This window comes from Rhinopithecus roxellana, chromosome 10 (genome assembly GCF_007565055.1).
Source record: "Rhinopithecus roxellana isolate Shanxi Qingling chromosome 10, ASM756505v1, whole genome shotgun sequence".
NCBI classification, from domain to species: domain Eukaryota; kingdom Metazoa; phylum Chordata; class Mammalia; order Primates; family Cercopithecidae; genus Rhinopithecus; species Rhinopithecus roxellana.
In genome coordinates, this window is record NC_044558.1 from 104,314,953 (window position 1) to 104,328,445 (window position 13,493).

A 13,493-nucleotide genomic window follows, 5' to 3' on the forward strand; every position below is an offset into this window, starting at 1 on the left:
CCTCATGCCACGTCTTTGTCGTCACCACCATCCGCTCTTTCTTTCAGGTCCTTATTTGGTTTTCTCATGGCATTCACTATTGTTTGGGATTTTTTTGTTACTATATTTGTGTGTTGTCTCCAAATCAGACTCTGTTCCTTGAATGTTCTATTTACATTGTATCCCCCATGTCTAAGACAAGGGGCCCAGGAGGGGTGTGTGTGTGTGTGTGTGTGAGAGAGAGAGACAGACAGAGACAGAGAGACAGAGAGAGATTTTTGCATTTGAAATCTCCCAGATTTTTAATATTAGCAACTTAAAAACTAACTATACAGGCAGAATGAATGATAAAATGCAAAAATAAATAAATAAATATAGACTATAATTATTTATATAATTCTAGTATTTAGAAAATCTCTATTTGCCAAATTTCCATTTCTTCAACTGGATATAATGTTGTTTTTTAAAATTCTATTATAAATACCATGAAGATGAAGAATGAAGTTTCCGCCATGGCCTAGCGGTTCCGACCATTCTTTATAAACTCTACGGCAGGATGGAGATCTAAGGAATGATAATTACTGTAATTATCTGCTTGGCCTCCCAGACCCCTAAATAGAGCGGGTGAAGTGAACCGCCCCAAACTCTGGAGACGGCTGGAGCCAGCTGTGCCGTGTGCCCCAGGACCAGGACACTGCTGGGTAATGACAGGCTTTGGGTTTGTTTTAAGTTCCCTTTTCCTCATTACAAATGTCATCTATACAATGGCATGCTTATAAACTTTTTAAGAATGGCCTGCAATTTATTGGCCAGTGGCATTTATGGATTCAGATTAATCAACCATCACAGCTTCATAAGGCTGTCCCTGGGGAACAGAGGCAAGAAATCGGGCAGCCTGGGGTCCTGGAAAAGCTTCCAGATGCAGGGAGGGGCCCGGACGCTGCCAACCCTGGATTTCCCTCTCCAAACCTACCTCCCGGCTTCCCTGTAAAGTGGGAAGGTGGCTCAATAGTCCCTACGGCCCCTCAACTACCGCATTCTATAATTCCTCCAGAATGACAATCTCCGGTCACAGATAAGCACAGAGTATGCAAAGGCTTAAAATGATTTCAAGTTGTTTGGCAATTACTTACAAAATGAAATACCTCTCTACATCTTAGACATAAAGATCTGGCAAATATCTGGCTACCTCTGCCAGTGTAGACAGGCAAACCAGGTGATACAAGCCAACGCAGCCACCCGTGAGGCAAATGCATGCTGGTTGGCTGGCTTTATTGATGTGGTTTACCAGATGACTAGCAAATCTTCAGTGACTGTGCATAGACAAGTCAATAAATATACAGATATTTTTTGAGACAGGGTCTCACTCTGTCACCAAGGCTGGAGTGCAATGGTGTGATCACAGTTCACTGCAGCCTCAAACTTCTGGACTCAAGGGATCCTCCCACCTCAGCCTCCCAAGTAGCTGGGACTCCAGGCATGCACCACCATGCTCAGCTAAATGTTTATTTTTTTTTTTTTTGAGACAGAGTCTCGCTCTGTCGCCAGGGCTGGTGTGCAGTGGCCGGATCTCAGCTCACTGCAAGCTCCGCCTCCCGGGTTTACACCATTCTCCTGCCTCAGCCTCCGGAGTAGCTGGGACTACAGGCGCCTGCCACCTCGCCCGGCTAGATTTTTGTATTTTTTTAGTAGAGATGGGGTTTCACCGTGTTAGCCAGGATGGTCTCGATCTCCTGACCTCGTGATCTGCCCGTCTCGGCCTCCCAAAGTGCTGAGATTACAGGCTTGAGCCACCGCACCCGGCCAATGTTTATTTTTTATAAAGGTGGGGTCTCTGTTGCTCAGGCTGGTCTTGAACTCCTGGGCTCAAGTGATCCTCCTGGCTCAGCCTTACAAAGTGCTGGGATTACAGGCGTGAGCCACTGTGCCAGCCCAACAAATACGTATTGGATGCCTCCTATGCATAAGGCACAGTGCTGAGTGCCAGAATGAGAAAACAAGAAATGATTAACAGTTGTGGGAACCTTTAACAAAATAATACAGTTTGGTGTGGTTGTGGTGGAAAGTACGCTGGCCTTGGAAGACCAGGTTCTGCTCTATACTGGGGACTCCTCCTTAAGGCTCCCCTAGCACCTGAGGGAACCTGTGTCCCGGTACTGACCACGCGGCTGCTGTTTTCCAAGAATCTCTGTCTGCGTCTGTCTCCCCTAACTCCCCTCACGCTGTGAGCTTCTTGGGCTTCATACTGTGTCTTCTGAGCCCTGTGACCTTGAGCAAATCGCTTGGTCTGTCTGAAAGACACACTTCTCCACCTGCGGTGCGAGGCATGACACCACCACAGGGCTCTTGCGAGGATGATGTGAAATCAGTGTTTCGAAAGGCCCAACGTGCAGACACACTGGCCGGTTTTCAGAGCTGTTGAGCACCCTTTAGAATGAAATACTACACATTACGGAGCTGTTCTCTCGCGATGGAAACAGGTTGTTTCTGTTGGTGCGTCTGGGGCGCCCGGGCCCGTCATGAGCACTGCTGAGGAGACACGCCAGGGCCAGGTTTCCTCTACCAGGGCTCCCCGGGGGCAGGCGAGCCTCAGGGATGGAAGCTGGAACATGAAGGAGGCCCCTAGATTCTGGTTCACACAGACAGCCAGGGATGGGCTTTTCAGCAGGAAATGGGGTGAACCGAGTCTGAGATGTGGCAAGAGAAGACAAAAAGAGAGGACTGGGCCAGGTGCGGTGGCTCATACCTGTAATCCCAGCACTGTGGGAGGCTGAGGCAGGTGGATCACCTGAGGTCAAGAGTTTGAGACCAGCCTGGCCAACATGGTGAAACCCCGTCTCTACTAAAAATACAAAAATTAGCCAGGTTTGGTGGCTGGTGCCTGTAGTCCCAGCTACTCAGGAGACTGAGGCAGGAAAATCACTGGAACCCAGGGGACAGAGGTTGCAATGAGCTGAGATTGTGCCACTGCACTCCAGCCTGGGCGACACAGCAAGAGTCTGTCTCAAAAAAAAAAGAAAGGATTGGATAGGATGGAGGGAGACAGGGAAGGAGGGAAGGAAATGAGGGAGGAAAATGGAAAAAAGAAAATGAGACAGGAAACAAAGTGAGAGAGAAGGCAGGAGAAGGGGAAGAGGGGGAGGAGGAGGGGAACAGTGAGGAGGAAGGGGAGAGAAGGAAGGGAAGGAAGGCAGGCAGCAGGCTGTTGTGTTCATAGAGGACACCTAAGCATTAAGCAAATGTGTCCACCTTCACCATTATTCTAAAAAGGAAGGAAGGAGGAAGGAAGAGAAAAAGGAAAAGGTCAAAAACATTTTGCAGTGAGAGGAGGACAAGGGAGGATGAGGAGAAAGAGAGGGACTGCCAGAACCTGGAAAGCTGAGGAGAGAGAAATCTTTCGGTTTCAAGAGCTCAGGAGGCGTGGTCGCCTTCAACGTGCTTTCCCACCCAGACTCCGGATCACCACGCCCTTCCATCCCTTTCTACCATCATCAGCACGGCCATTGTTTCTCTAACACAGCGCCTTGATCAGGAAACATTGATTTCTACCCTAAATCCAGAGTTGGAAGAACAAAGGTTCTATATGGAACAAAGACTGAGTTCAAACTGCTCCTTCAAGTTTAGAGTCAAGAATGCAAGTGCAGGTGTGTGTACATGTGTATACATAGGTGTGCATGTGTGGATGTGTGAGCTGTGTAAATGGGTGTGCACGTGTGTGGATGTGTGTGAATGTGTGAGGGTGCATGTGTGTGCATGTGTGTGCACATGTGTGAGTATGTGAAGACGTGTGTGGACACGTGCATGCATATGAGTGTGTGTGGACATGTGTGTGGGGTGTGCGTGTGTGGGTATGTGTATATGTATGTGCATGTGTGTGGACATGTGTGAGCATGTGCAGATGTGTGTAGACACATGGACTTGTGTGAATGTGTGCACATGTGTATGTATGCATGTGTGTAGAAATGTATGGATGTGTGTGGATGCATGTGGATGTGTGTGGTCTGTGAATGTGTGTGGTCATGTGTGTAGACACGTGGCTATGTGTGGACATATGTGTGAACATGTGTAAATACATGTATGTTGATGCATGTCGACAAGCACTGGCACATGTGGGTGTGGGTGTGTGCATGGATGTGTATATTGTGCATGTGTGTCTACACATGTGAAGTGTGTGGACTCTCGTGTGGATGCATGTGGACACATGTTGACGCATGTAGATGTGTGGATGCTTTTGCATGTGTATGCATGTGTGTCAACATGTCTGATGTGTATGGATGTGAGTGATGTGCGTGGACATGCGGCCATATGTTGACACATGTAGACATCTGGGTATGTGTGTGTGTGTGTGCATATGTGTCAACATGTGTGGATGTGTGTGATTTGTGTTGGTGTGTGTGGGCATATGTTGACACATGTAGACATGTGGCATGGAGGCATGTGGACACATGTGCAGGTGTGAGGATGTGTGTGGGCTCTGTATCATAAGCAGAAGTCTGGGGAGTACCCACACAGCTTTCCTCAACACTGAGCAGCAGCGAGAGCCATGCTGGGGCCTCAGGGACCACCTGCTTGCAGCAGGACCCGGGTGCGCAGCTCTGCCTGACCGCCCTGCAGTTCGAGGGGCTACCTGTCCCCTCCTTTCAGTCCTCTCCCGTACCGGAGCCCAGCCCAAGCCAGGAGGCCCTGCATTCGTGAGAAGCGTCCAGGGCGGATACGTCCTCGCTTTAATGCAGCGCTGCGTGTGTTTGTTCATTCCCAAGCCACCGGAGCCCTTGTTTCCTTCATTCAGTGAGTTGGCTGAGGAGAGGGGAACATGTGGAAACTCACAGCTTCCACGCCTTTTTAAAAGGAGCTCCTTACGCGTGAGGACGAATGAGAAGTGGCAGCATCCCCACCCCCGAGTTGGCGAATGGAGGTGGTGGCGAGGTGACGATGCCTGGAACATCCTGGCTTGGGGCTGCCGGGCAGCCGGAAAGGAGACAGAGGCTGAGGGCACAGCCCTTGGCCCTAGACCCCAGCAGACTCCTGGTGCTCCACCCAGGAAAGGGGCTCTCCCTGGAGGTCTGGACATCGCCCTGGGATCTGCCCACAGCGCTGGCCTGAGCCCATTTGTGGCTGATTGTTAAAGGCTGGTTCCCAGCCAGGCGCAGTGGCTCACATCTGTCATCCCAACACTTTGGGAGGACGAGGTGGTGGGATCACCCGAGGTTGGAAGTTCAAGACCAGCCTGGCCAACATGGCAAAACCTTGTGTCTACTAAAAATACAAAAATTAGCCAGGCATGGTGGCATGGGCCTGTAATCCCAGCTGCTTGGGAGGCTGAGGCACAAGAATTGCTTGAACCCGGGAGGCAGAGGTAGCAGTGAGCTGAGACTGAGATCTCACCACTCAATGCCAGCCTGGGTGACCGAGTGAGACTTTGTCTGAAAAAATAAAAATAAAAATAATCTTTTTTAAAAAGGCTGGTTTCCCATCAGAGACAGGCAGGGCCATACAATAGTGCTCAGGGAGGTGCCCAGCCAAACTCTGGTGGGGCTGAGGCAGCGGCTGTGCTCACGACAGGCTTCCCAGCGGGTATTCAGGCACTAGAGGGTCTTCTCCCCATCTCCTGCAACTTCCAGCAGGAAGCAACAGCCCAGTGACTGCCTGCCACTCCCAGAAAGCCTCGTCTTCCCATCTCTGCCCCTGGCTGACCGGAACATGTGCCTACACTCTTAACAGCAAAGGGCGTGTGCCTCCCTGTCCTCCCGGGAGAAGCCCCATCCTGATGCTTCCTGTCTGGGTGTCACAATGGCCAAAGGAATGTGGCTCTGGGGCCAGAGCAAGAGTGGCCCTCTGTCCTGAGTCCCACTCATGGGCTGCTCCAGGCTCAGCTGGTCAGCACTCTGAGGCTGGAGGTCCCAAGACCCTGCTATGGGCCAGAGCTCCAAGTGCCCCCCAGTGACACTGGCCTGAAGACATGTGATGGGCGTGGTGGCTCATGTCTGTAATCCCAGCACTCTGGGAGGCCAAAACGGGCGGATCACCTGAAATCAGGGGTTCGAGACCAGCGTGGCCAACATGGTGAAACCCTGTCTCTACTAAAAATACAAAAAAAAAAAAAAAAATAGCTGGGCGTGGTGGTGCACACCTGTGATCCAAGCTACTCGGGAGACTCAGGCAGGAGAATTGCTTGAACCTGGGAGGCAGAGGTTGGGGCCACTCCAGCCTGGGTAACAGAGCAAGACTCCATCTCGAAAAAAAAAGGAAGGAAGGAAGGAAGAGAAAGAAAGAGAGAGAGAGAGAAAGAGAAAGAAGGAAGGAAGGAAGGAAGGAAGGAAGGAAGGAAGGAAGGAAGGAAGGAAGGAAGGAAGGAAGGAAGGAAGGAAGGAAGGAAGGAAGGAAAGAAAAGAAAAGAAAAGAAAAGAAAAGAAAAGAAAAGAAAAGAAAAGAAAAGAAAAGAAAAGAAAAGAAAAGAAAAAAGACAAGACAAGACAAGACAAGACAGACAAGGCATTCAAGTGAAGGAGATCATATTTCCTGAATCACAACATTTCATATGACCCAGCTCAAGGGGCCCAGAACCGCTTCTCCGTCCACCACTCGGCCGGTGAGGGGTAGCCCAGGGTCAGAGCGTGTGGTGGGGCAGCGAGGTCGGGGACCAGGAGCCCAGCAAGGGCCATTCGCTGATGCCTCAGAGATGAACAAGTGGGCTGTTCCTGGGATACCACACTAGGCAGGGAGGGGAGGGCGGTGCTCAGAGTGAGAAGGACACACTCTTACCTGGATGGTCCTGCGATCTGGAGTAGACGCCACGCACCTGCACACAAAAGACCACAGTGTGAGAGACGCTCAGGGAAAGCCTCTGGAGAAACCGAGCCCGTCTCCATCCTGGCCACTTGGGGACATTACCTGAAAGTTGTAATAAAATAGCAGCAGGCGGGAGTACCAGCAGCACAGCCGCAGCAGCTTTGCCATGGCTTTCTGGGAGGTCAAAGCTCAGAGCCAAGTGAAATTCCTGAGGGTCTGTGAGAACGGGACCTCTTAACCTTCACTTCCTTGGAAAAGGGACATTTTCACAGGTTCCAGGGAGAAAAAAAAAAGTTCTGTCTCCTTAAAGTTTGTGAAACGCAGCTGTTTTGGAGATCTAATGGGTGTTTCTTCCTTGTCTCAAAACTTGAGATTCTTCAGTGATCAATAAACACGCTGCGATGACCAGAGCAGCTGTGGAATGCAGGGAGGAGAAACCCAAACCCGACTCACAGTCCCGGGAAAGCAATCCCAGGTCACCACTGTGACTGCGACCTGCGCCTGGGACGGGAGGCTGTTCGTCCTGCGGTGTTTTCTTTTTATTTCAAAAGCCTCCGTTTGTCTCAGTCAGGTTTGCTGCTTCCCTTTTCTCCGAAGAAGGTTCTGTGTGTGGTTTTTCCCTGGAGCACCCGCCTGCTCCTCGGACTTGTCCTGCGGCCGCTCTGGAGCTCCTTCTGGTCTGGCTCAAGTTCACACCTCCGTCCTGCTCTCTGGGTGGAGAGGGAGTGAGTGATGTAAGTCTCTCTCCTCAAACCTTGTTCTGTTCTCCTTCTCTATTTATATCCCCACTGCTGTGTCCTTCCTGGGTCCTAACTCCAGCCTCTTAACAACAACTGAAATATTTTCAGGATCTCAGGCTCAGAATCAAACCAGACAGACATGGGCTGTGTGTGTGTTACTGATGCCTTCTGGTCAGCACCCTCGAAGTCAGCATAAATATTAATAAATGCAAAATGCAAAACAAACCATAAACTCTGTTTAGATCTGAGTCTTGTTTGCCTCTGAGAAAGAATGAAGTTGATACAGGGATGGAAAAGAAAAACCAGCACACCCACTGTGCCCTCCCTATTAAGTGTTTACCACATTTTTCTCTTTAATCCTTTCAGACGTCAGTGAAAGCTACAGAATTAATTACAAGGTACGCTGCTCAATTATACCATACTGCATATCCGCCCCACCCCAGCACCAGGAGGATGTTCTCAGTGTGATAGAAAAGAGCCCCTTCGCCAGACATGCCTCAGTTTACCCAAGACCAAAGTTTATCCGATGTATTCCAAATACACGTGTACACACAGAGACACACACCCTATCATTGCAATCACAGCGATATTTGCTATGTGATTTAAGTAATACTTACGCTTCATAGTTTCTCCAGCATTCACCAGCTGTGCTTCTAGGCAAACTACTTAATCTCTCTTTGTTTTCAAATTCCTCATCTGCAAAATGAGGGTTAATAGTTCCTCCTCCTCAGGGCTGTAACAATAAATTAGAGGACAGATCCAAGGCTCTTCAGGCAGTACTTGGAAAATACGTGGCACTCAATACATGCTATTTTTTATTAAGAAAAATCATCACTCAGTAAATGTTAGCTATGATTATTATCAGCAAGTAGAACATAACACCCAGTAAATGTTGGCTGATACAGTTATCTCAATGGTCCTGACTTTAAATGGGAATTAAGAATCCTGAATCCAACATACTTCCTAAAGAGGATAAGAAAATGACTTCCAATCTCTGTGGGACAGAAAAAAAGAAAGTGCTGTCAAAACGTTAGGTGATTATTTTTAACTTGTGCCTGCAGCCTATAACCGCTCAGATCCTCTGATAGCCTGAGCCTCTCTGTGGAGCTGGAGAAGGGTTCCAGAGAGTTCCATCTCCTAGCACTGGAGAAACTGTGAACTCCAAAGACCCAGGGCTGTCTGTAATAACGACCTTTATCCTGTTGCTCAGGCTGGTCGGCTTCAGGGAAAACTAATTTACAACCTTTATCTCTGCCGTTTCATCAGCTCTCCAGTCCCCCACTGCCTCTAGCTGGAAGAGGTGAAGGGAGGGACAGGCAGTTGCAGATTTTTCTCAGCCCCAGTTTTAACCTGGAAGAATTCAACAGATTGCTGAATATGTGGACCTTTCCCATCTCCATGAACAAACAAAGCCAGCATGGTTTCTTTTAATCATAAAATTGTCATCAGATAACGGGAGACACCCCAATTCAATGGCTGTAATAAAAACTAGGTAGAAGGCCGGGCGTGGTGGCTCAAGCCTGTAATCCCAGCACTTTGGGAGGCCGAGATGGGCGGATCACGAGGTCAGGAGATCGAGACCAACCTGGCTAACACGGTGAAACCCCGTCTCTGCTAAAAAAAATATAAAAAACTAGCCGGGCGAGGTGGCGGGCATCTGTAGTCCCAGCTACTCGGGAGGCTGAGGCAGGAGAATGGCGTGAACCCGGGAGGCGGAGCATGCAGTGAGCTGAGATCCGGCCACTGCACTCCAGCCCTGGCGACAGAGCGAGACTCCGTCTCAAAAAAAAAAAAAAAAAAAACTAGGTAGAAAACCAATTCAGCAGAGCTTGCCCTGCAGGCGTCTGCATTCGACTATAGTCCCGTGCCTCGTGCCTCGTGCCTCGTGCTATTTGCCTGCGTCCTGTCTCATACCTTGTTCAGAGGCCCAGAAGAACCCACCTCCATGTAAAGCAGCGTGTCCTAAAGCCTGGAGATTTGAGACAGGGCCTTGAGTGGTCCGTGGGCCTGGAACCAAGCACCTCTGATGCCTCTGTGCATCTCATCCCATCCCCCAAACATCGGGGTGTTTGGTTCCAAACATCACCTTGACAGCAGGTCTCCCTATCCCTAAAGCTCTCCCCTGCTGTATTTTTTCAATCTCACTAACCACGATCCAATGTACTTCATATCTTAGACGTTTATTTCACTTATTGTCAGTCTCTCCCCACTGAGGCATAGGTCCCATGAGAGCAGATAACTTCTTTCTGCTTGTTCACTCTGTGCCCCAACCCTGAGGACAGGTCTTGGTACTTGGTGGGTACTCAGCATTTATCACTGAACCCAGCGCGGCTCTGCCTTCCCGCAGCACAGCCAAACATGGACGTCGGGGTTGCAGCGAGAGGGAGTGAGGCATTTAGAGCAGGGCGCCAGGCAAGGAGAACCTGGCCGCTCACACTGCAGACCTGAACTCCCGGATAGCTGATGCGGGAGGGTTTTTCGAGGTGGAGAGGCAGCGGTTACAGGCTAAGTCCCACATGAATAATACCTGGAGGCCACACATTGGTTTGACCTAAAAAGCCAGGACATCCTGAAGTGGGGGCCCACAGGTCCTATAGTGGGAGTACAGATTTTCTGATTTGTGATTGGTTAAGAAGGCAAGCCTTGTCAAAAAATTTGACATCAGCAAAAAAGAATGTTAGCTCTGGCCTGTGGGCATGACCTCCTCCAGGCCCCTCAGGAAGAAATTTAGAACAAAGAACAGTGGTGGGCCTGGAGGGGTGGATCCCAACACTTTGGGAGGCTGAGGCAGGTGGATCACCTGAGGTCAGGGGTTCAAGACCAACCTGGCCAATGTGGCAAAACCCCCTCTCTGCTAAAAATACAAAAATTAGCTGAGTGTGGTGGTGCATACCTGTACTCAGGAGGCTGAGGCAGGAGAATCAGTTGAACCCAGGAGGTGGGTGGAGGTTGCAGTGAGCTGAGATTGAGTCACTGCACTCCAGCCTGGGCAACAGAGCGAGACTCTGTCTCAAAAAAAAAAAAAAAAAAAAAAAAAAACGAACAAAGAACGGTGGTGGAGTTCAGCTCTCCACTCCCCCATATCTGAGGGTCTGAGGGTCTGTAAGTCAACAGATCCATTTGGTGGGGGTCCAGGTTCTGAAAAACAACTCTGGGACATTTGTTACGATGTTGTCTTTCGTTTCCATCGGGAAGCAATGACTTCCTGACTCCAGCTCTCTTGACTATTGTTTCACTAGTACCTTCTTGCTTCTCAGCTGCTCATATGTCCCTCAGGGCTAGCTAGGTGGCTGGGGTTCCCCTTGAAGGAACCCAAGATTTTATTGTATTTGTTTATTTCTTTATTTATTTTGAGATGGAGTCTCATTCTGTCGCCCAGGCTGGAGTGCAGTGGCGCGATCTCGGCTCACTGCAACCTCCGCCTCCCAGGTTCAAGCAATTCTCCTGCCTCAGCCTCCTGAATAGCTAGGACTACAGGCATCAGCCACCACGCCCGGCTAATTTTTTTGTATTTTTAGTAGAGAAGGAGTTTCACCATGTTGGCCAGGCTGGACTCGAACTCCTGACCTCGTGATCCACCCGCCTCGGCCTCCCAAAGTGCTGGGATTACAGGTATGAGCCACGGCACCCGGCCCAATTTTGTTTTCTTTCTATGCTTGGGTGGGGAGTGCCCGGCAGGCAGCCTCACAGTCAACATTCAAGTCATAGTTTTTGGCCACATGCATGTGTACTTTACTTAAGGAATGCAAAACATTGTTACACTTTGGTAAAATATATCAGACTTCACTGGCAGGATGCTAACTAAACATTAAAATGAGACCTGTCCGGGCGCGGTGGCTCACGCCTGTAATCCCAGCACTTTGGGAGGCCGAGGCCGGCGGATCACAAGGTCAGGAGATTGAGACCATCCTGGCTAACACGGTGAAACCCCGTCTCTACTAAAAATATAAAAAATTAGCCAGACGTGGTGGCGGATGCCTGTAGTCCCAGTTACTCTGGAGGCTGAGGCAGGAGAATGGTGTGAACCCAGAAGGGGGAACTTGCAGTGAGCTGAGATCCGGCCACTGCACTCCAGCCTGGGTGACAGAGTGGGACTCCATCTCAAAAAAAAAAAAAAAAAAAAGAGAGAGAGAGACTTTACATTGTGATTAGGCTCCACTCAAAATTGTACGGGGACAAAAAGTGTGACGCCAGCTGCCCATGGGAATGTAACTGGATTATTTGCAAAGCTGATGGCCTGTGCACGACAGAGGCTGTTTCCTGGTGCTGAGCAGCTCAGATGTCCCAGGAGGATAGATTGGGCCTGAACAAAGAATTCTGTGGACGGCCAAAATGCTGAGGGAGAGCTGGACACGCTGTGAGCACAGGAGTTCCTGATGCCTGATTCACACCACTCCAAGGTGCGCCTTCCTCCAGCTCAGATCTTCCCATAGGCCGGCATATCTGTGAGAGGCAGCAAGAGCTGTGCGTCCAACACGTTTACTCCTGTGGAGAAAAGCAAGGCGGGGCAGTAATGCTGAAGCAGTGTGCTAGGAGGGGTGTGCAGCACGCAACGTAGGTGGAAATGAATGGTGTTAGAGGCCTGGGGGTTAGAGGAAGTCACCAAGCGTGCCATGGACCGTGGACGCGTGTTGTTTCTACCGGCCCAGCCTCCCCTCCGGCTCCCGCCGGCTTTCCTTTTGAAGGACGTTTCCTCCACTGACCCGTGAACTCACACGGGACTGTCAGAAGCTGCAGGTGTTGCGGGGCACTCGTGACCCAGTGGGAACGCTTGCAGCGCTTCCATACCACAGGCGCTGTGATTGGCCCAAAGGTGTACACGTGACCCACTCAAAACCAATCAGTGTCTTCCCGGGGATCAATAGCCTGACCGTGGGAGAGAAAAGTCTCCCTCCCCCACTGCTAATCCGGAACGGTCTTCAGTCAAGGCTGGTGATGCCCATTTTCCCCACAATAAAGAAAATAATTACACCGAGCTGAAGATAACAAGAAAACACAGAGACTCTAGCATCCTAGCCTTGGAGAGGGGCAAGAGAAAACCTGATGCTGTCAGCTGAGGCCTTGGATCCTACAAGGCCTTGGATCCTACAAGACCTAAAGCCAGCATTCCCTGACAGGCACCGAGAAATTTATGTTAGACTCAAGCAAGTTTGAGCTTGGTTTCTGTCCCTGGTGATTAAGAGTCCTGGTCAATGACACAGATTTGAGAAACCGCAATTAATTATATATTCAATGAAGAGTAGGCACAAGTAGGAAAAGTGGCAAGGGCTGAGGCTGGAGAGAGTCAACAACATCATCAAGAGGGCCTGTGTACGGGGCGCCTCTCGTTCACCTCTTTAAATCTTCTCTGCCCTGCTTCTTATCCACCTACCAGTAGGATGATCAGCTCCACACGGGCTTCCACAGCTTTGCTCCTGACGGTGATGCCCTCAGAAGCCAGAGCATGCTCCACCCTGGGGTCTCTGACTAGGCAGATGGGAGGCCCAGGGAAGCCCTGCAGCCTCAGGCGTAAGCACCCAGAAACATAAGGGACGCAGGCCCATGCCGTGCAGGATCCTGTGGACAAACGCCCGCTTTTCTCCCCCCAGCCATCGTGGTTGCAACACAGTAGCATTTCCCTGCATTGCAGCTTCCCCACTTCTGTGTCTGTTGCCCCCGTCCCCCACTTTGGCCCCCTGGACTCACACTCTAAAGCACTGCTCCCATGTAAGTGTTTGCACTGGGCTCTCCTCTCGGAGAACCAAGAACGAGACACTCGTGTAGGTTAGTCCCAATGAAGCAGCGTCTGGGGAAATCCCCGAGGTCTGTTATCTCCTGCTAAGGAAATCAAAGGCACACAAGGAGTAGGTTTAAGAGCAGAAAGTTTGACAGGCGAAAGAAAGAAGAGCTGTTCCTCGTGCAAAGGAAGGGGGACCCAGCGGGTTTCCGGGTTTGGGGTGAGATGTGCTTGGGTTTACAGACGAGCTTGAGGAGGCGGTGTTGATT

At 50.2% G+C, this 13,493-nt stretch overlaps 1 protein-coding gene across 5 annotated transcripts in view; it reads right to left on the reverse strand.

Moving 5' to 3' along the window:
- Window positions 1-13,493, reverse strand: part of ADGRD1 (adhesion G protein-coupled receptor D1) — a 222,198-nt gene that overhangs the window by 178,652 nt on the left and 30,053 nt on the right. For 3 of the 5 annotated variants that reach the window (XM_030939903.1, XM_010354988.2, XM_030939906.1), the window contains exons 2-5: window positions 11,650-11,993; window positions 8,126-8,241; window positions 6,871-7,478; window positions 6,742-6,778 (exon numbers count right to left, since the gene is read on the reverse strand). In XM_030939903.1, coding sequence (XP_030795763.1) covers window positions 6,742-6,778; window positions 6,871-6,936 — 103 coding nt within the window. In that variant the 5' untranslated portion in view covers window positions 6,937-7,478; window positions 8,126-8,241; window positions 11,650-11,993. Of the gene's footprint in view, window positions 1-6,741; window positions 6,779-6,870; window positions 7,479-8,125; window positions 8,242-9,449; window positions 9,504-11,649; window positions 11,994-13,493 lie in introns of those variants that run through there. The other 2 variants (XM_030939904.1, XM_030939905.1) reach the window with 2 other exon arrangements.